Here is a 26113-nt window from a genome sequence, read left to right on the forward strand (position 1 = left end):
AGATGTGGGCGGGATCCCCAGGAAGGTCGGGGTGTATTCGGCAGGGCCTCATGCAGACACAAAATCCTGACTATTAGGAGAACACCATTCTCTTCATTTTCTACGCTACCTTTTTCATTTTGCAAACTGGAAGCGTCCATGTAAATCCATTATTAGAACATAGCATAATAGTTGTATGACTGTGAGCTTGCTCTTTCTTAGGTCCTGTAACAGTAAGAAAATTGGTTGAGATCTTTATGTAATCGCGTTGTGTAGCTGTATTGTTCAGTGGTGTGCTGGTAACCTGGCTCTCCGGAAAGGAAAAAAAAAGCTTTGATTTAGAGTAATTTCTTTTTTCCAAATAAACAAAGCACTAAGGATCAAGTGCTTTCCTCCATACTTTCCCTTTAATTCAGACTTCCTTCTTACAGTAAGAAGCATGTGCCCGTTTTCAGGGTGTAAATACTCCTACGAAGCTGATTTCAAAGAGAAGTAGAATACAGTCATGATAAGTGGTTTAGCAACCAGCTTGCAAAATTCCTGACTGTTTGACAGTTAGCCCTCGTGAGCTGATAGGAGGTGGCCCCGGCGTGTTATTGGCTGTATTCATTCATTTAACTAACATTTATTGGGCCCTTGCTCTGGGCTAATCACTGTACCAGACGATATTCAAAGCTGAACTAGATAGACACCACTGCCCCCCAGAAACAGTGATCACTGAACACTTCCAAGTCTCTGCAGTGCTCCCAAACCACATGGGAGCATTTTATACCTGTGCCAGTTTCATTCGCATTGTCGCTGCCACTCTGCCAGGGCACTGCTGTGTGTCACAGTGTAGTTGGTGGGAGACAGCACCGGGAACGCAGCCTGATTGACTGACAAGTGTCTGTGCCACCTCTTTCTTCACCCAGAGACCCCTCTACCTTAGCATGTGAACTTGTTGCCTCTAAGGAACTGGGGTGAGTAGTTGAAATAGGCATATTGGTCTATTTGAGCAGACATGTTGTGGCATCACTGAGAAGACAGGGCCAGGTGTGTGTAGCCCCAGGAAGCACCCAGTGTCCTGGGATTTACCAGGCGGCATCCACGTCCACCTTAGCCCTGCCCTGCGTCACTTTATTTTCTCTGGTCATGCTTTTCGGGGTTTGTGGTCTTTTACAAGGCCCACCTTAGTTACTCATTTTAGTGCCGGCTTCTGGACCTTCATCACCTTTGTTATGTATCTTGTGTGTAGTGGTCATAACTTTAAATACCATATAGGTTTTAGATGCACCACACAATTTTAAAACAAGATGGCAAAGCCTAATACCTCTTTTTTATTGTTTTAAATATTCTTTTAAATTTATTTTGCCATTAACTGTACATCATCAAGGTAATGACTAGTAATGCACAGTCACTTTTCCTGGGTTGGAAATTATAGCTCTGGGTCAATTATTTTTTTTAAGTATGGTTTAGAAAAAAAATTTCCCTTGGTGTATTTAAAGGCATTTAGAAATTAGTATCTCTGTAGAGAAGTCCAAGTGGCCAATAAACATGAAAAGAGGAGAGACTTCACTAGTTATCCAGGATCTGCAAATTACAGTAGAATGCGATATTGTTTTTTCACCCTTCAGATGGGCAAAAAAATCAAAAGAGTGGTAAATACCAGTGCTGGAGAAGATGTGGAGAGAAGGCCAGCACTGTGCATTGCTGGTGGGGGTATGGATTGCTGTAACTTTTTAGAGTATTTTTGACCCTTTTTATTAAAGCAAACCACCAGAAAAGTGCACTGTGCTTTGGCCGGGTCGTCCTCCTGTTGGGATTCCGCCCCGTGACACTAGACAGCTCTGATGCCTCAGGATGTATGTGGGCAGGGCTGCTCCGTCTCAGCACTATGGACAGCGCAGCCAGATAGTTCTTCGCGGTGGGAGACTGTCCTGTGCATTGTAGGGTGTGGGGCATCATCCCACACACCAGATGCCAACACCCCTTCCCTCAAAAGTGTCTCCGGACCTTGCCAAATGGTGTAGAGGGATGTTAATTGCCGTACTTGTGTTGGCAAAAGGACTGGAAGCAACCTGACTAAACATCAGTACAGCAGTGTTTGAGGGAACTGTGGTACTTCCCTGGTCTAAGTGTTGTGCAGCTTTTACAAAGACTGAGTGAGACCCGCAGCCATTGACCCAGAGGCATGTGCGTTAGATTCACCAAACGCGACAAGCAGGGTGCAGGGTGACTGTTGCTGATGCCGTGTGTGGAGAAACAACAGCGCAGACCCTCCTCCCCGTATCTGTGTGTGTAACTGAGCAGGTTGCACGGGAACGGGAAATGCAGCGCGTGAGACTCAGGAAGCTATACCAGGAAACCTGGGCAGCGTTGTCAGAGTATTACATTTTTTTGTTGGAATTTTAAAAAACTTAAACATTTTTGTACTTTGGGAAGTCTGTAAAGACATTTTTAAAGTGACCTAGCATCGTTCTACATGGTCACGCACCTGCACCTTTTTCATGCATGCTGGTTGACCTGGCGTTTTACTGTCTCACCTGAAGCGTTTTACTGTCACTTGCTTACCTGAAGCTTCTACCTTGCCTGCTCTATTCCGGATCAAAGAAATAAATGCTCTAATGAGACTGTTTGCGGTGTCTGGAAAAAATCTCGTAAAGGTGTGCTTTTCCTTTAGAGTCGACTGGATGCTCATGTACCAAGGGATGGTGGTGCTGGCCGCCAGCCAGGTGTGGTGGACCTGGGAGGTGGAAGACGTGTTCCGCAAAGTGCAGGGAGGGGAAAAGCAGGCCATGAAGAACTACGGCCGGAACATGCACCGGCAGATCGATGAACTGGTCATGCGCATTACCACGCCCTTAAGCAGAAACGACAGAAAGAAATACAACACCGTTCTCATCATCGACGTGCACGCCAGAGATATCGTGGATTCTTTCATAAGGGGCAGGTGAGGGCTTCCCAGGGCCGCGGCGTCTTTCTCATCCGTGGGCCTCTCTCACTGTTTCTCCTGCCTTCTTCGTGTCGTGTCCACCTTCCCCTCCCCCACATCTGTCTCCCTCTTCACTCATCTCCCGTGTCTCACCCTCCAGCATTCTCGAGGCCCGGGAGTTTGAATGGGAAAGTCAGCTGCGGTTTTACTGGGACCGAGAACCGGACCAACTGAACATCCGCCAGTGCACGGGGACCTTCAGCTACGGCTATGAGTACATGGGCCTGAATGGGAGATTGGTCATCACGCCCCTCACAGACCGGATTTACCTGACTCTGACGCAGGTGACTGGGGACCTGGCTCTGGTGGTTATCGTTTACCTGTGGTTATTTATGCGTTTTTCTCTAAGCATGGCTGTGGTAGTGGCGATACTGTACTGGCTTGACCAGTGTCTCCCCCAAAATTCATGTCCACTCGGAACCTCAGAGTGTAACCTTCGAAGTAGGGTCTTTGCAGTGTTCATTCGTTAAGGATTGGGGTAAGAACATCCTGGATTAGGGCTCTAAATCCAGTGCCTGGTGTCCTTGTAAGAAGAGGAGAGGACACAGCGATGCAGGGAAGGTGACGCGGAGACAGACAGGATTAGAGTGATGTGAACACAAGCCAAGGAATGCTTGGAGCCATCAGAAGCAAAAAACGGTACTTCCTAGAGCCTTTGGAGGGAGCGTGGTCCCTCGGTGTCCAGGGTTTTAGCTGAGGACTGGTCATGTACAACTGACCGACCTCCTGAATGGCTGCCCTTAGTCTCCGACTGATACCATGTGGCCCAAGGTGCCTACCATCAATCACATTGTGAGTCTGTCCTGCATGGCCCCAAGGACCCCAGATAAACAAGGTCACTCTCCTTGGGCAGGGTGATCCGAGGGCTTTGAGGTCAGCTGCTGGGCTCTGGAGACAAAGGGCCAGACCTTTCTTTGGCAAAGGTGACTCCTTTACAGCACAGGTGTGTCCAGTGAGCCTCAGCTCTTGGAACTGCTGGGGCACTGGCCTCTGGGTAGCCACAGCTTCCAGCATACTGGGCCCTGTGGAATGGGCGGGGTGGTGGTGGTGGCGATGGTCAGTAGAGGTTAATGGAAACACAGAAATGCTAAACGTGGTGACTGGCAGAAAAGGCGGGTATGAACTTGTCCATTGCTGTATATTATGCTACGTTGTTGCGGTGCTAAACTGGGTAATGACGCCTGTTTCTTTACATGAATCAGACAGCGTATGATTTGCGTTTGGCTTATAACAGGCACTGTCCATGTATCTGGGTGGGGCCCCTGCTGGCCCAGCAGGTACTGGAAAAACCGAGACCACCAAGGACCTGGCCAAAGCCCTGGGCTTGCTCTGTGTCGTGACCAACTGTGGCGAAGGCATGGATTACAAAGTAAGGCCTTGGGGACACTGGTGGCAGTCGCTGGGCGGGGAGCTGAAAGTGGGACGCCGCAGGAGGGCACTCGTCTCATACGCTTCCGTGCGATGACATGGGGACAGCTGGACGAACAGAGATGACAACCTGTCAGCGTCTCGGTCTCAGACCCGTGACTGCTTTGTTAGCAGCACCTAGAGCAAAAGTCCCGAACTGAAGTGCCCACCAGTCAGGAGAGAGTGAGTCAGAGCCGGGAGGCTGAGGTCAGCGGGAGAGCAGCACTCGCTCGTCTGAGGGGGAGCCGCTGCTCACGGTCGGCCCATTGCTGCCACTTAGGAAAGGGCGCCCAGTGTGGTTAGATTTTCAACATCTCAAGGGAAGTCAGAAATCTTGTTTTCACATTGAAATCCTTAATTAGTAAAATCCTGTGAATGGGAGCTGGCCCATGAGGGGTCTTGGAAGTCTTGCTCGAAAGATCCATCAGTGGGGAGGCTGGCTGGCTGTTTCTCTGCAAGTCGTATGATCGTCAGCTTTAAGTTAGGAAAGCTCTCCATTGGTGTGTCGGGTGTAGTTTGAAAGATGAAAATTGCCCTGTCCTGACATTTCTTCCGTTCCAGGCGGTCGGGAAGATTTTCTCTGGCCTCGCGCAGTGTGGGGCTTGGGGCTGCTTCGATGAGTTCAATCGCATTGATGCCTCTGTACTGTCAGTCATCTCGTCTCAGATCCAGACCATCCGAAACGCTCTGATCCATCAGCTGTCCACTTTCCAGGTAAGCCCAGTGTCCCCAGGACGGACGCTTGCTGGATTACCTTTGCAACATCAGATGGTGGGCTCTTTCCAGACCAAGCTTCCCATAGGTGAAGAGTTGCCAGGTTTTTGTTTTCACATTGAGATGGCCGGGTTTCCTAAAATTATTAGCATCTTTGATAACTAAGGACTTTAATAGTCTAAGGACCTCAAACTAATTCAAGACATATAACTAGTGGTTATAGATGGGTAGGCCAGTGTTCTCAAAGGAGTTGTGTATAAGGCTCCTTCTAAAGGAAAAAAGTATTCTTAGTGGCTTCCCAAGTTTGAGGAAAAATATGACTTAAAAGATGATTACTGCAGTCAATCAGAATGTCTCCAATAGAAATTCTCACGGTGAACAGAAATACCTGGTAATGTTAGGACATTAGAACGAGCAGGATTTTAAAGGTTGTTTCCAAAATGAAAAAGCAAATTAAAAACTTTTTTGAGACTTCACTATTCTCTCCCCATCCAAGAGCACATTTGCAGACTCGAGTTTAAGAAGTCTGTGTGAAGTTACATCAGATTCAGCTGGATCAGAATTTGGAGAAAAATGATCTTATAAAATTTAGGTAACCGTGATAACAGGGACCAGTGTGGCTGGACCATTTCCCCACAGTGGGGTCCTCTGTGGTCCCAGGGCGTTCGCCTCCTCCTGCCACTGTCCTTGCCCCTGCGGGCCCTGCTCTCATTGCCTTATACGTACACTCACGTCACAGACACCCTGTGCCCTGTGACACCGTGTGCCTCCCTGTCTGCCTGGAATTGTCCTTCCTGCCCTGCACCTGAGAACGCCTGTGCATCCTCCAGGGCCCTACAGAGAGAGGTGGAGGTTCAGGGCCCAGCTCCGGCTTGGGCTGGGGAGGACCCCGTTGTGGGCACCCCCCCTGGCACCACACCTGCCTTCTCCCCAGACCTCAGTACAGCTCATTGTCAAGAGATTATGTGAACTGGATACTGTCAAACATTTGAGGATTCCAGAAAAGTTCTGGATTGGTTTTCTTTTAATTAGTTTTTCTGAAGTATTGTAGGGTTGAGCTTACTGCTCCCATGGTAAAGAAATTGAACGTGTAAGTGCATTTAGGTTTCTAGAAGCCGTGTTTCCAAGAAGAGGCCTGTCTGTCCTCTCCAGAGGGTGGTCGGGGACTCATGTGAGGTATTGGAGAGTGGGTAAAGGTGTGTCACTGCAGATTTAGGGGACAAGACAGTGGCCTCTGTCTTGAGGGAGCGTCAACTATCTGCTGGGCTGCCCTCTTGTCACCGAGGCAGCCTGTGTCTCCTAAAAATAAAATATTCTGTTTTCTGTCTATCTGGTGGACCACTGAAAGAAATGAAATAGTAACATTTTAGTAGGAAAGTTGAGATGGTTGAAACTCAACTGAGATCAAAGAAAGTCAAACTAGAGCGATTTCTGTAGTCTGTTGGTACCTGGGCCACCTGGAGGACAAAGTGTCTTGAAGGATGCTGAGAAGGTTCCGTAGGAAGGGTTGACCAGCTGTGGGTGGAGCTGGCATGGGGAAAGGGTGACAACTCACAAGAATGAACATCCACGCATTGTGCCGGGCTGCGTGCTCTCACGTGTGTTGTCTCATTGGATCACCACAACCTTGCTGAAAAGGAAACCAAGACTCAGAGAGTTTCAGTGACCTGTTGGGGGTCACACAGCATCTTGAATTGGCCCCAGGCTGCACTCTTTCCCAACACCACCTACTTCTCTATTGGAGAGACCCTGATTCAGATCAGAGTTTGGGGTTAGTGTAGGCTTGCCCCCCAGAACACACAGGCCGTAAGCACGAGGACTGCCTCGTACCCATGAAACTAATGGGCTCATGGCTCACCCAAGCCTCCCTTCCCCTGTGGTGGGTGGGCAGCAGCCTGAGCCCCTTCTTTCCTGTCACCCTCTAGTTTGAAGGGCAGGAGATCTCACTGGACCCACGAATGGGCATCTTCATCACCATGAACCCCGGCTATGCAGGCCGCACGGAGCTGCCCGAGTCGGTGAAGGCGCTCTTCAGGCCGGTGGTGGTGATCGTGCCTGACCTGCAGCAGATCTGCGAGATCATGCTCTTCTCCGAGGGCTTCCTCTGGGCCAAGGTGAGGGAGGGACGCTGGGGCCGCGCCCTGCATCTGCCTCCGCCTGGGGCTTTGGGACGGGTCCTGTCTGTGTGGCTTTCACAAGTTTCCTGCTTTGTCTCTCTCGCTTTAAAATCATAACTTTGGTTTTGGAATAATTTGACTTGCAAGCAGTGGTAGCAATAGTGGAGGTTTCCCATGTACCCCTCACCCCACTTCCCTTAAAAATGAGATCTCACGTGCCTGCCTGTAGCACACTGTCAGACCAGGAAACGAACGCGGCGCGTGCTGTTAACTCAGGGACACACTTGCTTTGGACTCCCCCAGGTTTGGCAGTCTCTCTCTCTCTCTCTCTCTGATGTGTGTGTGTGTAGTTCTGTGACAGTTCCTCACGTGTAGAATAACCAGCACCACGATCAGGGTACAGAACTGTCCCGGGGTTACCCCTTAACAGTCACCCCCCCCCCAACCCTAACTACAGCCAATCACTAGCCATTCTCTATCACCGTAATTGTGTAGCTTCGAGAACGTTCTATATGTGGCATCATACAGTATGTAACCCTTTGAGAGGAACTTCTCTCAGCCTCATGCCCTTGAGAATATGTGGCTTCTAATACCCACACGCGCACACGTGCGAGGTCTGACAGTTAAGTTCGCGAACTTGCCACCGTGCGCTTACATTGGCAGCCCTGTACCAACAGCTCGGTGAGGTTTCATAACCTTGGGGCATCAGTGTCTCACAGCTGTGTTCATGTCAACATGTGGTGGTGTCTTGCTGAGTGGCGTTCATTGTTGTGTGTTTTGTGTGCCATCACGAGAATGTCTGAGCTTGAATTAGAGCAATGAATAAACATTAAATTTCTCGTTAAACTTGGCAAGAGTAGAAGTGAAATCAGGGACATGTTAGTCCAAGTTTATGGGGATAATGCCATGAAGACAATGGCTGTGTACAAATAGATTAACTGTTTTTCGGAAGGGTGAGAACGTGTCATTGATGAAGAGAGGTCAGGGCAAGCAGAACTGATTAAAACATTGCAAAAATTAGTCAAATTGTGTGTCAGAATCATCAGCTGACTGTGAGAAGCATAGCCCACCAAGTAAACATCAATAGAGAAACAGTTAAGAAAATCTTAACTGAAAATCTTGGTTTGAGAAAGGTGTGTGCAAAAATGATCCCGAAGGAGCTCACCGATGAACAAAAGCAAAGGAGAGTCGAAGTTTTCCAAGACCTTTTGGAGAGGCAGGACGATGTTTTGGGCTATGTTATCACTGGTGATGAAACGTGAGTGTTCCAATACGACCCTGAAACAAATAGTCAAAGTACACAATGGAACTCAGCCAATTTTTCTTTTCTTTTTTTATTTTATTTTTATTTTTTATTAAATTTATTGAGGTGACAATTGTTAGTAAAATTACATAGATTTCAGGTGTACAATTCTGTATTACATCATCTATAAATCCCATTGTGTGTTCATCACCCAGAGTCAGTTCTCCTTCCATCACCATATATTCGCAACCAAAAAAGTTCCATTAGTCCAAATCAAGAGTCAAAATGATGTCGCTAACCTTTTTTGATATCAGAGGGATTATTCATTATGAATTTGTACCAACTGGACAAACAGTAAACCAAGTTTACTATTTGGAAGTGCTGAAAAGTCTGCATGAAAAAGACGAAAACGACCTGACCTTTTTGCTAACAGTCCATGGCTCTTGCATCACGACAACGCACCAGCTCACAGGACACTGTCTGTGAGGGAGTTTTTAGCCAGTAAACAAATGACTGTATTGGAACACCCTCCCTACTCACCTGATCTGGCCCCCAATGAAGTCTTTCTTTACTCGAAGATAAAGGAAATATTGAAAGGAAGACATTTTGATGACATTCAGGACATCAAGAGTAATACGATGACAGCTCTGATGGCCATTCCAGAAAAAGTTCCAAAATTGCTTTGAAGGGTGGACTAAGTGCTGGCGTCAGTGCATAGCTTCCCAAGGTGGAGTAATTTGAAGGTGACCGTAGTGATACTCAGCAATGAGGTATGTAGCACTTTTTCTAGGATGAGTTCTTGAACGTGTCATACCTCGTATATATCCTTTATCAATATTTAAAATGTATAAAAGTATGCACATTTGTTTCTAGAAGGGTCTGGAAAAGGTAAAAAAATAGCAAATGCTTTTAACGGAAAGGGTTGTTAGGTTGCTTTTCTGCATTTTTTTTTAAAGGCTCTTACTGCTTATTATGTTGTCTGGATTTTGAGCTAGAGTGCTGAGATCTCTGGTTCTTAGTGTTTCTGAGCAAATCCCACATGCCATCCTTCGGGACCAGCGGGCTTTGAATCCTTGATGTGGGCTAGGTGGCTGAGTTGTCCTCAGAAACGATTACAGGAGAAGAAGCTTTCATAATATGTTTAGGTCAAAATAAACAGGAAGCATATTTTTGGAGTATGGTCACCATGATTTAAAAAGTTGGATGGATTCTAGTCTTTAAGTCGGTTAAGATTTTCCTCAGCTTTCAAGGGCACTCATCACATTTTGGTACGACTGGCGTTCTTTTAAATTAGTTCCTCTTTGTCATGGTTAAAGTGAGGGACCCATGGTGGTAAGATTGGTTTGTTTGTAGAACAGCTTCCTCTGCACTCCTTTGGTCATTTCTTTTTTTTTTTTTTAATCATCTTTTCTCCCCACAGACTCTGGCCAAAAAGATGACTGTTCTGTATAAGCTTGCCCGGGAGCAGCTCTCCAAACAGCATCATTATGATTTTGGACTCAGAGCCCTGAAATCAGTGCTGGTGATGGCTGGTGAGCTGAAGAGAGGTTCTTCAGAACTTAAAGAGGTGGGGACCAAGCACGGTTAGGACAGCTGGGAAGGAGATGGTGGCGTACAGTAGAGCACTCAATAGAAACTGTTCATCAAGGCTGTCATTTCATTTGGTTGGGTGGCCTTAATTTGGCCCGTGACCCATTACCTTGTTTTCTGCTAATTTGACTTATTACCGTAAGGTCAAGTTCAATGTCTTCCCAGTACCATAGTTTGTGATGCTTCAATGCTAATAATTTATCATTGCAGGACGGTGGGGTGGAGGTGTGTGGATTAACACAATTCTCGTGAAAGCATAAACCTGAGTTTTTTAAAAAAATTTTTTTCCCCTTTGCAATAAAAGCGAGAAGAGCGATTGTGTGTCTTTTTGCACGGGTCTGACTCCAAAGCAGAGTTCAGTCAATACCGCTCACGTACTTCTGTGGACACTGTGTGTTTTATGTTTTATATAAAGTTTCGTTTTCCATTTCCTAAGAGGATTTGTAGACTAGCCCCCAGGTCTTTCAGAAATACCTTTGAAGACATTTGTGTTTCATCCCGTCCAGGATGTGGTGCTTATGAGGGCCCTTCGAGACATGAATCTCCCCAAGTTCGTGTTTGAAGACGTCCCTCTTTTCCTTGGTTTGATCTCTGACCTATTTCCCGGGCTCGATTGCCCGCGCGTTCGCTACCCGGATTTCAACGATGCAGTGGAACAGGTGCTCGAGGAGAATGGCTTTGTCATCCTGCCTGTCCAGGTAAAACCATGCTGGAAACGCCATGCGTGGATTCCTTCTGCATGCTGTCCATTGTTTTCTTTTCAGTTCTTTTTTAAACAAATTGTGGTAAAATACTCATAGCATAAAATTTACCATTGTAACCATTTTTAAGTGTGCTGTTTGGTGGCAGTAGGTACATTCACATGGTTGTGCAGTCATCACCACCGTCCATGTCCGGAACTTTTTCACCGCCCCAAGATGAAACTGTCCCCGTTAGACTACTCCCCAATCTCCCCGTCCCCCAGCCCCGGGAGCCACCATTCTGCTTTCTGTCTGTGAATTTGACTCTTCTGAGTACCTTGTAGAAGTGGAATCATATAGTATCTGTCCTTCTGTGTCTGGCTTATCTTATTCAGGGTAATGTCCTCAGGGTCCATCCATGTTGTAGCCTGTGTCAGAATTTCCTTCCTTTCCAGGGCTGAATAATATTCCATCGTATGGATAGACAACCTTCCCATTATTTTCTTTTTTTGGCATAATGTGATCAGATAACTTAAGTATTTTGTTTTGGGACCCAGCTACCTAATGTTCTCTCTCCACCCCACCTTTTTGTACCCCACAGTCACACTTACAAAAAAAGTAAATTTAGATATTGCTGTAGGATTTTGATCATCGGAGCCTGTAAGTTGTATATGTTGTCATTAAGGCCAAAAAGTTAGCCTCTGGGTGGGTCACCTCGGGCATCAGGCTACCAGGAGGCCTCAGGCCTGGGCAGTGGGCCCTGGCCACAGCTGAGATTGCTCTCTGCACTGTCCCTAGCCCTGGCGTTGTCCTCTGGAGGTGGTGGTTTCAAAAGATGTGTTTTCTGGTGAGACTGTAAAACGGTGCAGCTACTCCGGAAGCAATCTGGTTCCTTAAAAAGTTAAACACAGAGTTACCATAAGATCTAGCAGTTCCACTCCTAGGTATCTATCTACGCAAGAGAAATGAGAACATATGTCCACGCAAAAACTTGTACACGAATGTTTATAGCATCGTTATTCACAAGAGCCAAAAAGTGGGAAAATGTCCATCAGTGGCACAAAATGTGGTCTATCCACACAGTGGAATATCTCTCAGCCACGAAGAGGAAGGGAGCGCTGACGCCTGCTGCCACGTGGAGGAACCGTGAACACATGATGCTCAGGGAGAGAAGCCAGTCACAAAGGTCACATGTTGTGTGACCCCATTCACATCATTCCATGCGTATGTCGAGAATGGGCAAATCTTAGACATGGACAGTAGATTCGCGTGTGCCAGGGGCTGGGGGAGGGGGGCTTGGGAGAGCGGACTGTGAACACAGGGTGTTTTGAGGGGGAAGAGTGATGAAAAGGTTCTAAAATTGGATGTGGTCATGGTTTCACAACCTTTGGACCCACTAAAAACCATTTCATTGTAGACTTGCAATGGATAAATTGTATAGTACGTGATTTATGGCTCTATGAAGCTGTTTTTTTTAAAAAACAACAACATGTTTTCACCCAGCCGTGGATTTTGTCCCACAGGTGGACAAGGTGATTCAGATGTTCGAGACCATGTTAACGCGCCACACGACAATGGTGGTGGGGCCCACGGGCGGGGGCAAGTCCGTGGTCATTAACGCTCTGTGTCAGGCTCAGACCAAGTGAGTATGACCTGCCGGGAGGGCCTGGTAGCCGGGGGGCGGGGACGACAGTCAGGCTGGGGGCAGCATCACCTCGTCCTCTTTGGGAAGGTGAACCTGTCCGAAACACCCCTGTAAGCTCAGAGCATCTGTACTCGTTTCGCTGCTGTTTTAGTTAACATATTTTAGAAGGCAAAACAGGGACCCTCTTGTGCATCAGATTATGAGTAGGTTCATTTGTGAAATGAGTGTTTCACAAACGGCCTTATAAAGATACCTCAGAAATTAACTTGTTAAGTCATATTTTCTTGGTGTTCAGGCTGCTCCTTTAAAGTAAGTCAGGACAGCACCCATTGTACAACACGGGTATGACGTCAGAGTGGCCAGAAAGAGAGGGTGTCCCCTCCCTAAATGCCTTCTCGTCACCAGCCCTGCAGGAGCAATGCTGCTAGAAGGGAAAAGTGACCTCATACTCCTAATACAGAATCTCATATAAAGTATCTGTAGTGAATTGATCATCTTTATACTGGTAACGGGTTTTCTGACTTGTCACTTTTCTCCTAAGCAATAACTAGATTCTAGAAAGACTTCAATGCATGCTACGATTCCAGCAAAAATCAAAGCAAGCCTTATAGTCTTTGCAGCTTTAGCATCTCTAGATGGTCTGTAAAAATCTAATGAGTGACAGTCACTTTTTATTTCTTATGTTTCTTATGAGAAAACCAGTGGACAGTGGCTTCCTGATTTTAAGTGGGTTATGCCATAGCCATCCTGTATTTTTCCTTAATAATTCATTCATAGATAATTTATAGGAATGTCACGTGTGTATATATGTATGCCACTGTTATTTTTATTTATTTATTTTGTAAACTTTTATTTATTTTAAGTGTGTTTTTCCAGGACCCATCAGCTCCAAGTAGTTCTTTCAATCTAGTTGTGGAGGGCGCAGCTCACAGTGGCTCATGTGGGGATCGAACCGGCAACAACATTGTTAAGAGCACCGTGCTCTAACCAACTGCGCTAACCGGCCACCCCTATATTTATTTATTTTGTTAATTATGAACTGTGGTTTGTGTGAACTTTAGTTTTCTGTAGATGAATTAATCCCATAGCGATTTGGGAATTTATAGGCATTTTAGTGGGAAACACTCGATGTGATTTAGAAAGTCAGCAACACAGAGTTACTGTCATCCTGTAAATAGGAGGGATTAAATATTGGGAGTTCAGAGGCTTGTTACCTTATCAGGATGACTGACTTATCTCCTATATACTAGCTACGAAACATTCATATAAACATGGCATATGCATGAGTATGTAATACACGGAAGTGTGAAATGTACATGAAAGTTTGCTTCTCGCATCCCTCAAAAGGCCAAGCCATGCTTGCGGTTCAGAACTCATTTGTGCTGGGGCCACGGCGTTGGTGAAAGGTGGTTCCCTTGCGTTTAATGTAAGCCCTTGACAGTGAGTGTGAAGCCCAATAGGTGGTTTGTGTGGATTGTATTTTAAATTTTGAATTGGATCCCAAACATCTAATCCCCCACATGGGCGGCCTAGATTGTTTCCTGAAGCCCGGCTGAAGCCTCTCCTTTGATTTAGGCTTGGGCTGATGACAAAGCTGTATATCCTGAACCCCAAAGCCGTGAGTGTTATAGAGCTGTACGGTGTCCTGGACCCCGCCACCCGAGACTGGACAGATGGGGTGCTATCTAACATCTTCAGGGAGATCAACAAGCCCACGGATAAGAAGGAGCGCAAGTGAGTACCGTGGTGCGCGGGGAGTCTGCCTTAGTTCATGTGAGTTGGCAGGTGATGTCTCGTGTTGTAGTTTCATGCTTGGATGCCGGCAGCCTTAGAGTCAGAGGTGCCAGGTACCATCTCAGAGCTCTTCATGTGTTGTCACAATCACCCTCCTCAACTGCGATTGTCCCCAGCTTACCCCAAGGACGCTGAGGCCTAGGGAACGTAAGGAACTCGTCCCAAGGCCACAGATTGGAACTTGGGCTGCCTGAGCCCCACCCCTCAAACAGGCTGCCTGTACGGCAAGGTAAGTCAAGGAAAGGCAGCAGAGCGTCATGGAAAGTGCTGGAACCCCCTTCTGAGCTTTCTCACCTGTAGACAAGGTTGACGATGCCTGCCCTACTGGTGTCACCATGCGCTGTGGCCACAAGGGTCACATGATGCCAAGAGCAGAAATGCTTTGTTGGCAGAAACCTTTTCCCAGGGTTAGTTATTCCTGTGACACTCAGGGATGACCTTGACTTTCTATTCTAGTTCAACCCCATCAGTAGAATAACCTTAGATAACAAAACACTGAAGTCAGCTAATGACTTGTAGAGCAAGCTCTTTTTAGCAATTCTCCCCCAATTCTGGGCCAACCCAGGATTTACATTGTGCTCAGTTGTCTGTCCCTTTGGTGTCCTCTAATATCGAGTAGTTCCACAGGCTTTCTTTAATTTTTGTGGCCTTCACGTTCTAGAAGATTCCAGGCCAGCTGCTGTACAGAATGCCCTCAGTTTGGGTTTGTCGTCTGCTTCCTCATAGTTGGAGGCAGGCTACACATCTTTGTAGGGATTTCACGGAAGTGACATGGTGTCCTCAGCATCTCACTGGAAGCACATGATGTTGGTTTACTGTGTTATTAGTGATTTTAACTTTGATCCTCAGGTTAAGGTGATTTCTGACATTTCTCTCTCTGCAGTTGCTATGCAACCTGTGGGGCTCTAGCCGGAGACTGTAAACAACCCATTCCTCATCACACCTTCACCCAGTGATTTTAGCATTGATTGATGGCAGCCTGAATCTCGTCTTCCTAAGATCACTGTGAAATGGAGACTTCCTATTGGGACAGTTGGCGAAGTTTGAATGTGGACTGGGTATTAGACAACAGTATTCTTTCTGCATGCCAGATTTCCTGAATTTAATAATTGCACCGTGGTTATGTAAGAGAAGGTGCTTGTTCTTAGGAAATACTCGTATCATTCAGAGACAGAGAATGAGCGAGCACAGATGTGGCAGAAAAATTAACAATTGGGGCATCTGGTTGCAAGGCATATGGGAGTTCCTTGTACTGTTCTATTCCTGTAACACTGCACGTTTGAAATTATTTAAAATGAAGAAGTTTAAAAAACACTGAAAGAAAATAAACCAAAAGATTAATGCTGCAAAAAATCCAACTACTCATGTCAGTGAATGAAATGGCAGCAATACCTAGTCACCATTTCAACACAATGGAGGAGATGGGCTTTGCTGCCAGGTAACCCATTACAGCCTCAGAACTGAAGCATCATGTAGTTTGAACACCTGAGGCCTTGGAGCCAAAGTAGACCTGCCAGGACAGACGCTGTGTGAACCAGGGCTTGTAAACCCAGTCGCTCCCAGGGTCCCAGCAGGTGGCATCAGTGACGGAAGTAGGCCACGTTGCATGGTGGGTTAGCTTCCTTAGGACGGCTGCAACGAATTACCACAAACTGGGTGGCTTAGAACAACAGAGGTTTATTCTCTCACAGCGGTGGAGGCCGGAAGTCTAAAGTAAAGATGGGGCCGCTCCCTCTGCAGGTTGCAGGGGAGGATCCTTCCTGCTGCTTCCAGTCCCGTCAGTGCCAGGGCTTCCTTGGCTTATGGCTGCATCACTCCAGTCTCGACCTCCATCTTTACATGGCTGTCCCCTCTGTCAGGATACTTGTCATGAATGAGGCTCCCCCTGGATCATCCAGGATGATCTCGTCTCAAGGTTCTTAATTACATCTGCAAAGACCCTTTTTCCAAATAAGATCATATTCACGGGTTTTGGATGGACATATCTTCTGGGGGGCCGCCATTCAACCCAGTCCACATGGGTATATGAAGTACGTCCCTTTTCTCTTAACTTTACCTTAAGGAAACTAGGCGTCAAAACCAGTGATAAGTAGCAAGTGATGCTCAGTCTCAGATTAAAGAAAAGAATGGTGTGGACTGTGACACTTCCTGTCCCCAGGGGCCGCTGCTGTCTGCATCAGCAGCTTGTGCCCATGCCCGAATGCAGACAGACCTTCCAGTTGGCCAGAGAAGCAAGCAAGCAATCCAGGTTTTGGGGGAAGTTTCCTGATTCTCAAATGTTGGTGACTAACTCACAGTTTTCATGTACTTTTTGTTCTATGCGTCAAACCTCCGGAGCAAGTTGCATGCTCTATCTCAGTGCCTGGCCAGGAAACCCTGGGAAAAGACGTTCGGCAAGCCTGGGGGAGGTTAGACCGAGTACCCCAGCTGGACGCTTCCTGGGAACCCCAGGCTCTCTTTCTTCGGTTGCTGCAGGTACATTTTGTTTGATGGTGATGTGGATGCCCTGTGGGTGGAAAACATGAATTCCGTGATGGACGACAACAAGCTGCTGACGTTGGCCAACGGCGAGCGCATTCGGCTTCAGACTCACTGTGCTCTGCTCTTTGAGGCAAGTGGGGATGGAAAGGAACTTCGAAAGCGAGTCTTTCTTTCAGTTAACAATTTTCAACGTTTATTAAAGTAGGAGTCACTACAGGGGACTACAGACAACCCAAACAGTGCAGGAGAGTTTACGGGGAGGCCACCTCCTTGTCCCCTAGCTGCTCCCCGCATCCCTCTTTACCGTACCCCAGAGGCAGCCACTTGCCACTCTTGAGCTGTTTCTTCTGATGGTCAGCCTCGTAGCTCCAGGTAACGCACTAAGTATTGCTCTTTCTTCCCTCAGCGAGTTTACACAGTACCTAATGACTGACTGCTGTGTAAGTGAGGGCTCATGTCTTTTTTTAAAAATTATTAACTTTTTTCAGGTACAGTGGACATTCAACGTCATTTTACATTAGTTTCAGGTGTGCAGCACAGTGGTTAGACATTTATATAACTTATGCAGTGATCCCCCCGATTAGTCTAGTTCCCACCTGGCACCACACGTAGTTGTTGCAGCCTTACGGGCTATATTCTCTCTGCTGTACTTCACATACTTGTGACTGTTTTGTAACTGCCAATTTGTGTTTCGTAATCCCTTCACCTTTTTCACCCAACTCCCTAACCCCTCTCCCCTCTGGCAACCATCAGTGTGTTCTCTGTATCTATGACTCTGTTTCTGTTTTATTTGTTCGTTTATTTTGTTCCTCAGATTCCACATTTAAGTGAGAGCCTACGGTATTTGTCTTTCTCAGTCTGACATATTTCACTTAGCATAGTATGTGAGGGCTCATGTCTTATGACACCAGCCCACTTCCCCGCCTCACAATACTATATTGATAAGGCAGTTATACCTGTAAACAGTGTTTACAGTTACACCTGTAACTGTTACACCTGTAAAGGCAGTTACACCTGTAAACAGTTTATTATAAATATGGAAATACTTACTCTACAGCCAATTAGTATACTCTGTGTATGTTAATTTTAGAGCCACTTATTTTTTGGCCTGGAGTTTGTAATTGCCTTGCCTTTTCTCTCACACTATTTGCCTTTATCTTATCTTTATTTGTTTTTTCAAATTTTCTGTCATATCTTCTGAACCTGCTTCACAGCTTTGGGCCTGGGGCTTGCTTTCACTTTCACTTGATGTCTCTGCTGGTCTCACGTGGCCTACAAGGCTGTCAGTGCAGGCGTGTGCATATCATCATCTCACTGGCTGAACGGCGGCGTTTTCTGGAAAAGAGAGATACGCACGTTCATGCTTCTGGTTTAGACACTTATTTATTAAGTTTTATATTACCCAATTTCAACTATGTTAAAAAAACAAAACAAAATTGAAAGGATGACACTCCAAAACAATGTTTGTTTCTTGGTGGTGGCATTTGGATAGCTTGTTTTCCTCTTTATACTTTTCTGTTTTTGTCAGATATGCTACAGCATATTAATTTCACAGTAATAGAAAACTTAAAAAAGAGCCACATCAGAGATGTATGATTTCCCATGATAAACCTACGTGTTCAATTAGAAGTCTCCTGAAAGCTGTGTTAACCTGGGTATGACCTGGGTTTTGTGCAGTTGTAAAAACTTTGTACAAACAAAGGATTTTGAACATGTAGTCCAGTTGTTTATAACTCTAGACGTGACTGGTTTCTTTATTTCTCCAGGTTGGAGATTTACAGTATGCCTCCCCTGCAACTGTGTCTCGATGTGGAATGGTGTATGTGGATCCTAAAAACTTGAAATACCAACCATACTGGAAAAAATGGGTTAATCAAATACAAAACAAGGTGAAAGTGATTTCTAAAATGAACTTAAGGTTACTAGCATCAGTGGTTAGTTGGAAAAACATAACCAGAGGGATGTTTCTAGTTGGAAGCTGTGTCCTGGACCTCGAGCATTTAATGTTATCAATAAATTGGATGGAAACATGGAAGACGCACTTATTAGATTTCCAGATAATTCACAGCCAGTGGGATAGGTAATGATTTTGATAGTCTAGACCAGGGGGTGACAAATTTTTTTTGTACAAGGGTAGAGAGTCAATATTTTAGACTTGGTAGGCCATATGGTTTCTTTTGTAACTACTCAACTCTGCCGTCGTGACATGAAAGCAGCCACAGTACATGAAGGGGCGTAGCTATGTACCAATAAAACTTTATTTATGAACACAGGTCGCTGGCCAGATTGGCTTACAGGTTGTAGTGGGCAGTGCTGGCCCAGCCGACCTCAACTATTGAGAGACTTGTCTCTTGGAGGTGCCCACCTCGTCCTCGGTTGCTCAGTTGGATGAAAGTGTGTGAAGGACCCAGTTTGCTATGTATTGGGATCCAATGATTTCAGTTGGCCTCAAACCATGTGATATGTCATGTGGCTGCTCAGAGATTTGTCTTGTCTTAGCAATAGACTCATTGAAAGGTACAGAGATAGATATGACAGTTATGTGGAGGTTGTGGCTTGACCATAATGAGGACACCGCGACTACATTCTTAAAGGGACACAGGGTATATCTCTAGAAGGACCACTAGGCTGGTGGTGAATTGGAAGTCAGGACATAATTAATTATCCCAGAGAGGACCCAGGGAACATGTGAGGACCATTTGAGGCACTGTCATGCGGGGAGAGAGCTGTCTGAGGACCCGTGCACTCCCTGGTGGTCATCAGTCCTTGAAGGGAGAGGGGCCTTCCCCTCCTTCGCACTCTTAGCTGATGCCTGGCCGTGCACTTAAACTCCAAGATAATCAGCCCCCTTTCTGTCAAATGGGACCTGTTATCCCCCCTCCCTCCCAGGTGGTGGGGTGGACTCGATGGCAGTGACACGAAATGCTTCACGATGAAATGAAAGTGTTACAAAACACAGACTTTTCTACAAACACAAAGCACTACTGTCAGATTTTACTCACCTGCCACATTTACCATTCATCAGATGTTTCTCACCCCCTCTTTTGACAAAAGCTTTACACTGACTTCCATGTAAATGAAGGAACCCTTGGATTTCTGCTCTCCTACAGGCAGAGCAAGGCGACTTGCAGACTCTCTTTGAGAAGTACGTGCCCTATCTCATTGACATGATAATGGAAGGAATAGTGGACGGAAGACAAGGAGAAAAGCTGAAGACAATAGTTCCTCAGACAGACCTCAATATGGTAAGAGACAATCCCTGTCAGCAAGGAGAACAGCTTCCCTAAAGGCTAACCCGTCGTTTAAAGGATAACCTGCAACATTGCAGGTTACTGCCGAGGAAGACACAAGGCTTCCTTTTGTGCCCCGGTCTGAACCAATATGGTGGGTCATGTGTTCCCATCACTCTGGGGCGTGGGGTCCGGGGATTTGCGACCAGAACTGATCCGGGACGGGTATGGGGAGTACCTGGGCTGACCCAGGCATTTTGCTGTGAACCAGGTCACGCAGTTAACCAAGATGTTGGATGTGTTACTAGAAGGAGAAATAGAGGACCCTGATCTTCTGGAGTGCTACTTCTTAGAGGCTCTGTACTGCTCTCTGGGCGCTGCCCTGCTGGACGATGGGAGGATTAAATTTGATGAATGCATTAAACGCCTTGCTTCTTTGCCTTCTGCTGATACGGAAGGGGTTTGGGCCAAGCCCGGGGAATTGCCAGGTAGGACCTGAGTGTAACCTGTTTGCCTGCTCAGAATACTTTAGGTTAGGGTTTTGGAGGACGTGGCCTTGCTTCTCCTTATGGGTTTTCCATATCGCTGTATGGGTTTTCTAGCTTATTTACTTCTGTAGAGAAATGTGCAACGGTCAGAGCACCTGGTGGTACCCTTAGGAGAAGTTCAAATGCATGAACTGCTCTAGCAGATGCCCAACCCCTTTGGATGGCCTTTCTTGATGAGTCTAAACTTGTGCCCCCTTCTTAGGCACCTGTGGGTGGCACTCTGTCTGGGGCAGAGATGTGTGAGGGAACTTCTCTTAAATCTGGGTTTGCATAGCACCCCTGTGATTGGTGTCAGTGAGGGGAGGGCTGCGCTTCCCCACGCTCCCTGTGGCATCCGGTGCTTCTCAGCGCTTCCTGCCCCAATGTGGTAAGACGCCTCCACAGCGCGCCTGTACCCCCTGTACTCTACATTGAAACTGCCGCTTGGCTTGTCTCTATCTACGCCCATCTAGCCCACCAACAACTGGAAGCATAGAGACCAGCGCTGTCTGCCCACCATTGTATGTCCAGGGAAGGGACTCAGTCTGTCTCTGTGCAGTGGACAGAGACGGGTAGTGTCCATTCAGAATAGCCAGTGCGTATCTGCCAGTGAATAGGAGTATTTGGGGGAAAGTACCCAGTCAGTGTCTGTCTAATGAGTGAGGAGTGTTAGTTCAAAGGACTCAGTTAAGTTGCTGTCCAGGGAACAAGTAGCGTTACTTCATTTCAAGCATGTGCCAGAGCTGATTCTGTATTTTCATGTCTACGATTGAAGCAAAATAGACCATTATTTACTGCAGGTCACCTTCCAACCTTGTATGACTTTCATTTTGATCCTGCACAGAAGAAATGGATACCGTGGAATAAATTAGTCCCGGAGTATCTTCACGTCCGCGAGAGGAAATTTAATGACATCCTGGGTAAGGGAGAGCCAAGCCCCTGTTCCTTGGTTTAAGAGTGTGTGGTTCTCGTTCCGTGAGAAAACGAAAAAGATCCCGTGGTCTCTGTGGTTCTCTGAGTCCCTGCCAGACAGCTGGTTGGGAGAAAGCGAGGAGAGTAAGCCGTTGGCCTTGCCAAGAGGGTGGCTCTTTGGATTCCTTGTATGTGCTGCTGGCTTGGAGCATCTGCAGACACGTGTGACTCTCAGCTTTTCCCCAGGGAGGCCGGTCCTGACAGGTGTGGCTGCTCTGCCCTCCTCACATCTCCACGGGCTTCCTTCAGCCTGTGTTGCTTGCTGGGGGTGGGAGGGGATGAAAGAGGAACAAACTAGGCAGCGTTTTGTAAGAGGTGCTGCCTCGAAAAATCATGTGCCTCAGACATTTATATATCGAGCATATTTTAAATGCTTTCCTCTGACTATTTAGATCAGGGAACAAGTAGCATTCATTTCAAGCATGTGCCAGATGGATTCTGCATTTCCTTGACTACGATTGAAGCGAGATAGACCGTTATTTACTGCAGGTCACCTTTCCAGCCTTACATGACTTGTATTTTGATCCTGCATGGGAGAATATTTTACAGGAATATAGAGGCTGGATATTTTCACAAAACAAATATCCGAGTTTGGCTCTTAGAGAGTTCTTACAGAGTGAGGCATACACGTTTCCTCAGGAACGGATCAGAATTAAAAACTGCCAGTGTAGGAGTGAGGCAGACCCACCTCTGATGCTGTAGGTCTCCTCAGACGAAGTTGTTGGTCAGGAAAGCAGACCCCACAGATATGAGAGTGGCGTGAGCAGTGGAGAAGCTCCGTTTTTAATATCCTGGGTCCGAGTCAGAACTGGATATTAAACGGAGCTTGGGTGTTCTAAACCTGGACCGTGGTGGGGATCACACAGCCGGAAAAGTGTGTCAGCCTCATGAAATCACACCTTTAGAATGGTGGATCTTACAGTACATACGCTATTAAAGACAATGGTTGGGGGAGTGAGCTTCTAAGAAGATTTCACCCATCTATACAATTTCGAGGTCACCTCTTGGGTTTTTGCTGACAATGTTTTACGGGATTTATGAGGTTCTGTGCAACTCCGCGTTGCTGAGCGCTCACCCGTTGGCGTTTCTGTGATGCGCCCGTTCTTCATGTGTTTCTTAGTTCACACAGTGGACACAACCCGTACCTCCTGGGTGCTGGAGCAGATGGTGAAGATGAAACAGCCCGTTATCTTGGTTGGTGAATCTGGCACCTCGAAGACCGCCACTACCCAGAACTTCCTCAAACATCTGAACAAAGAGGCGGACGTAAGGAGTGTTTGTATTTGCGATGGAGTGCCGCGTAACAAATCACCCTGGCTCGGAGCCGCCAGGGGGTGTCCGCGGGCTTTGCGATGGGCCTGGGTAGGGCTGTGGGGAGGACTGGCCAGACGCCTGTGAAGGTCAAGCTCACTCACACACTGGCACATGCCAACAAGGTTGATTTAGATTTAAGGATTTCATGTGGAGGGCACAGAAGGAACTTTTACAGCCAGAGGAACCTACACGTTTGTGGAGTCAGGCAAAGGGAGGCTGCGTTCAGAAGTCGCCGCCACAGTGCCCATCCCCTGGGACTCCGCAGTGCGGGGCCCACAAGGCGCATCTGACATGTTCCTGGCAAGAACATGCGCGTTCCGCCAGTGGGGGCCTGCGCTCGGGGCCGCCTTACTTGGAGGGTGTTCTCCAAGGTCGTGGTTCTCCAGACCAGCAGCAACGACCTGAAAAGGTCGTTTAAACCACCCCAGATCTACTGAGGTGGGAACTCAGCACGGGCCCCTCATGCTGCAGGCAGTCCCGATGCATGAAGCGTGGGAACTACTGACTGATGAACTCTCACAGGTGCTCTGAGAGCACAGGGAGAGGCCCTGAGCGCCTGTGCCTGAGGGAGGACAAGCTCCCCACACAGGGGCCCACGGGCCTCTCTCACCTCTCTCTCAGCAGTTAGTTCCAAAGATGGAACCTGTTCATGTTCTTTGACCTGTTTATTTATTAAGACGCAGCCGGCATGAGAGGGATTTATGTTTGACTATTGCTTTGTCGTGTTGAAATGCCCTTGTGCATTTCAGCTCCTAGGATATAATCACCCTATGAAGTAGTCCAAGCAGATGTTATTAAATCATTCTACGGATAAGAAAAATGAGGCTCTGAAAGGTCAGATGACTTCTTGGAGGTGACCGAGCTAGGACTGTGCAGAGCCAAGACCCCCCAGTCCACATTGTCCCCAATGGCCACATGTGGCAACTCGTTATGGCCTCATACAACCTGCCAGGAGAGGGGATTCTTGCTTTAGTACAGTGAAAGGAATGAAGAACAGACATACTGCTTATAAAAAAGTTGGTTTGGATGCCAGTGAATTTGTAAAAGAGATGCTATAACTCATGGTCAAACATTTACTTCCGATACTGGGAAAAAAAGACCAACTTTCTGAATGACCTCTGTTTCAGATTGTGTTAACAGTCTATTTCTCCTCCCGCACCACGTCCCTGGATATCCAAAGAAATTTAGAAGCAAATGTGGAAAAACGCACCAAAGACACTTACGGCCCCCCCATGGGGAAACGCCTCCTGGTCTTCATGGATGACATGAATATGCCAAAGGTAGGGGAGGCGTGGGGCAGCGAGTGCGCTTGCGCGTGTCGCTGTGTGTGCGGAGCCAGTGCGTGCAAGAACACCTACCTGAGTGTTCTGCGTCATGTCTGCAGGGCGCAGGTGCTGGGAGCCAGCTTAGGACACGATGCTACTGGGCTGCTGCTCTTAGACAGAGGGACCTCTGCCTTACTGGTTGTGGTCCTCAGTTTCTGAAAAGAGTGAAGCGGGTTGCAGGCAGCCTCGGAACTGTATGAAGCATGTGATTGAGTGAAGTGGTTTCCAAGTGAGCTGTACTTTAGATAATAACAGTGTTCTCAGCCCCTTATATATGGGAAGTGTGAGTGCAAAGCCAGGATCTACCCATCCATCCATCCATCCATCCATCCATCCATCCATCCATCCATCCACTTATCTGTCCATTTATACATCCGTCCACCCAATTAACATATTTATTGAGCCCCTCCTATGTGACTGGTGCTGTGCAGGGGAATAAGCAACACATATGTAGTCCCTGCCCTCACGGAGCTTACAGTCTAGTGAAGGAGACAGATTTTTAAAAAATAGTTACAAATTAATATATAATTGGAGACTTCGAGGAGCCCTGTGAAACTACACCCAGAGCAAAGGAGAGAAGATGCTCAGCATGAGCTCTGCCTTCTGATACGCCCATTCTTACGCCCGTTCTCTTTTTTGTCTTTGAAAACAATTGAGGTGGATGAATATGGCACACAGCAGCCGATTGCCTTGCTGAAACTGCTATTGGAAAAAGGCTACTTATACGACCGTGGGAAGGAGCTGAACTGCAAAAGCATTCGCGACCTTGGCTTTATTGCTGCAATGGGAAAAGCTGGAGGAGGCCGCAATGAAGTGGATCCGAGATTTATGTCACTGTTCAGTGTCTTCACTGTCCCGTTTCCTTCCCAGGAGTCTTTACATTTAATTTATTTCTCCATATTGAAAGGCCATACCTCGGTAACTTGATTTTCCCCAGCAGTCTAACTGGGCCCTTGCGTCGGGTCCAGACATGTGCAGGGCCAGCTTAGGCATGAGGCCTACAGCCCACAGTAGTTTGGGCCTGGGCACGTTTTAATTTCTTTCAAAACCAGAAGGGAAAAAAATGAATGTAATCCAGTTTGAATTCTATTCATCTTTATACCAATGCAGTCATAAAATAGAAAATAATATTTTTATGAAGAAAGGGGCCTTGAGGCAAACGTGTCGTGGGCCCACAGAAGGCCTGATGTGGCCCCGAGTTACATCCAGTAACAGCAGTGAATCCACTAGGGGACTTGTGTTCTGGAATCAGTCCCCATCCTTGGGCAAGCTCCCCGAGGCTCCATTCTCATCTGGAACATGGAGATAATGATGATACCCGCCTCCCTGGGTTTTGGGAGAATGAGAGGAGGGAAATACATGTGAAGTGTGTGGTACATTGCCTAGCACCTAGCAGACACTCACTAGATACTAGTCATTCTGGTATTACGATTTATTTGGCCCCCGCAAATGGAACCCATTCATTTAAATAACGACCTTCTGATCTTGGTATTTCCCTTTTGAAGTGGGGCTTGTACACACACAGTTTTCGGGGGCCAGGCAGGAAAGGTAAAGGTGTGGCATGGCCAGGTGTGACCAGTAGTAACTGTGGGCACCTGGCATGTTCATGCCCTACCTTAATACATTTGCTTCCAAAACAGGTCTGCACCAATAAAACTCAAACTGAGGGCTGGTTTGGGGCTTTGGTTTCACATCATGTTGACATGTCAGTCAACGTGAAAATCTAGAAAAGTGAAAGCAGATCAGATGATGAGTTTCTCTTAATTTTTTTCATCTCCTCTTAAAAAATTATGGTAAACTTCACATAACCTAAGATTAGTTATTATAACCATTTTAAAGTATGCAATTCAGTGGCATTAAGTACCTTCACAGTGTTGTACGGCCATCACCACTGTCTAGTTCCAGAATATTTTCTTATTTTCAGTGACCCTAAGAGCAGTCACTCTACCCCATTCTTTAGCCCCTGGCAATCACCAGTCTGTACTCTGTCTCGGTGGATTTTCCTGTTCTGGACACTTCACCTCAGTGCAGTCCTACAATATGTAGTCTTCTATGTCTGGCTTCTCTTACTCAGCATCATGTTTCTGGGGCTCATCCATATGGCGGCCTGTGCCAGCGCCTCAC

General features: G+C 46.8%; 1 protein-coding gene across 1 annotated transcript in view; it reads left to right on the plus strand.

Moving 5' to 3' along the window:
* DNAH10 (dynein axonemal heavy chain 10) overlaps positions 1-26113 on the plus strand; it is a 113664-nt gene that overhangs the window by 50663 nt on the left and 36888 nt on the right. The window contains exons 31-47 of the mRNA XM_019748752.2: positions 2639-2908; positions 3051-3234; positions 4185-4319; positions 4919-5071; positions 6997-7185; positions 9852-9998; positions 10528-10719; positions 12225-12343; positions 13922-14080; positions 16616-16751; positions 18388-18510; positions 19732-19866; positions 20123-20339; positions 21179-21298; positions 22471-22616; positions 23792-23944; positions 24647-24907. Coding sequence (XP_019604311.2) covers positions 2639-2908; positions 3051-3234; positions 4185-4319; positions 4919-5071; positions 6997-7185; positions 9852-9998; positions 10528-10719; positions 12225-12343; positions 13922-14080; positions 16616-16751; positions 18388-18510; positions 19732-19866; positions 20123-20339; positions 21179-21298; positions 22471-22616; positions 23792-23944; positions 24647-24907 — 2839 coding nt within the window. The remainder of the gene's footprint in view (positions 1-2638; positions 2909-3050; positions 3235-4184; positions 4320-4918; positions 5072-6996; positions 7186-9851; positions 9999-10527; positions 10720-12224; positions 12344-13921; positions 14081-16615; positions 16752-18387; positions 18511-19731; positions 19867-20122; positions 20340-21178; positions 21299-22470; positions 22617-23791; positions 23945-24646; positions 24908-26113) is intronic.

This window comes from Rhinolophus sinicus, linkage group LG16, assembly GCF_036562045.2.
Source record: "Rhinolophus sinicus isolate RSC01 linkage group LG16, ASM3656204v1, whole genome shotgun sequence".
Taxonomy (NCBI): Eukaryota; Metazoa; Chordata; class Mammalia; order Chiroptera; family Rhinolophidae; genus Rhinolophus; species Rhinolophus sinicus.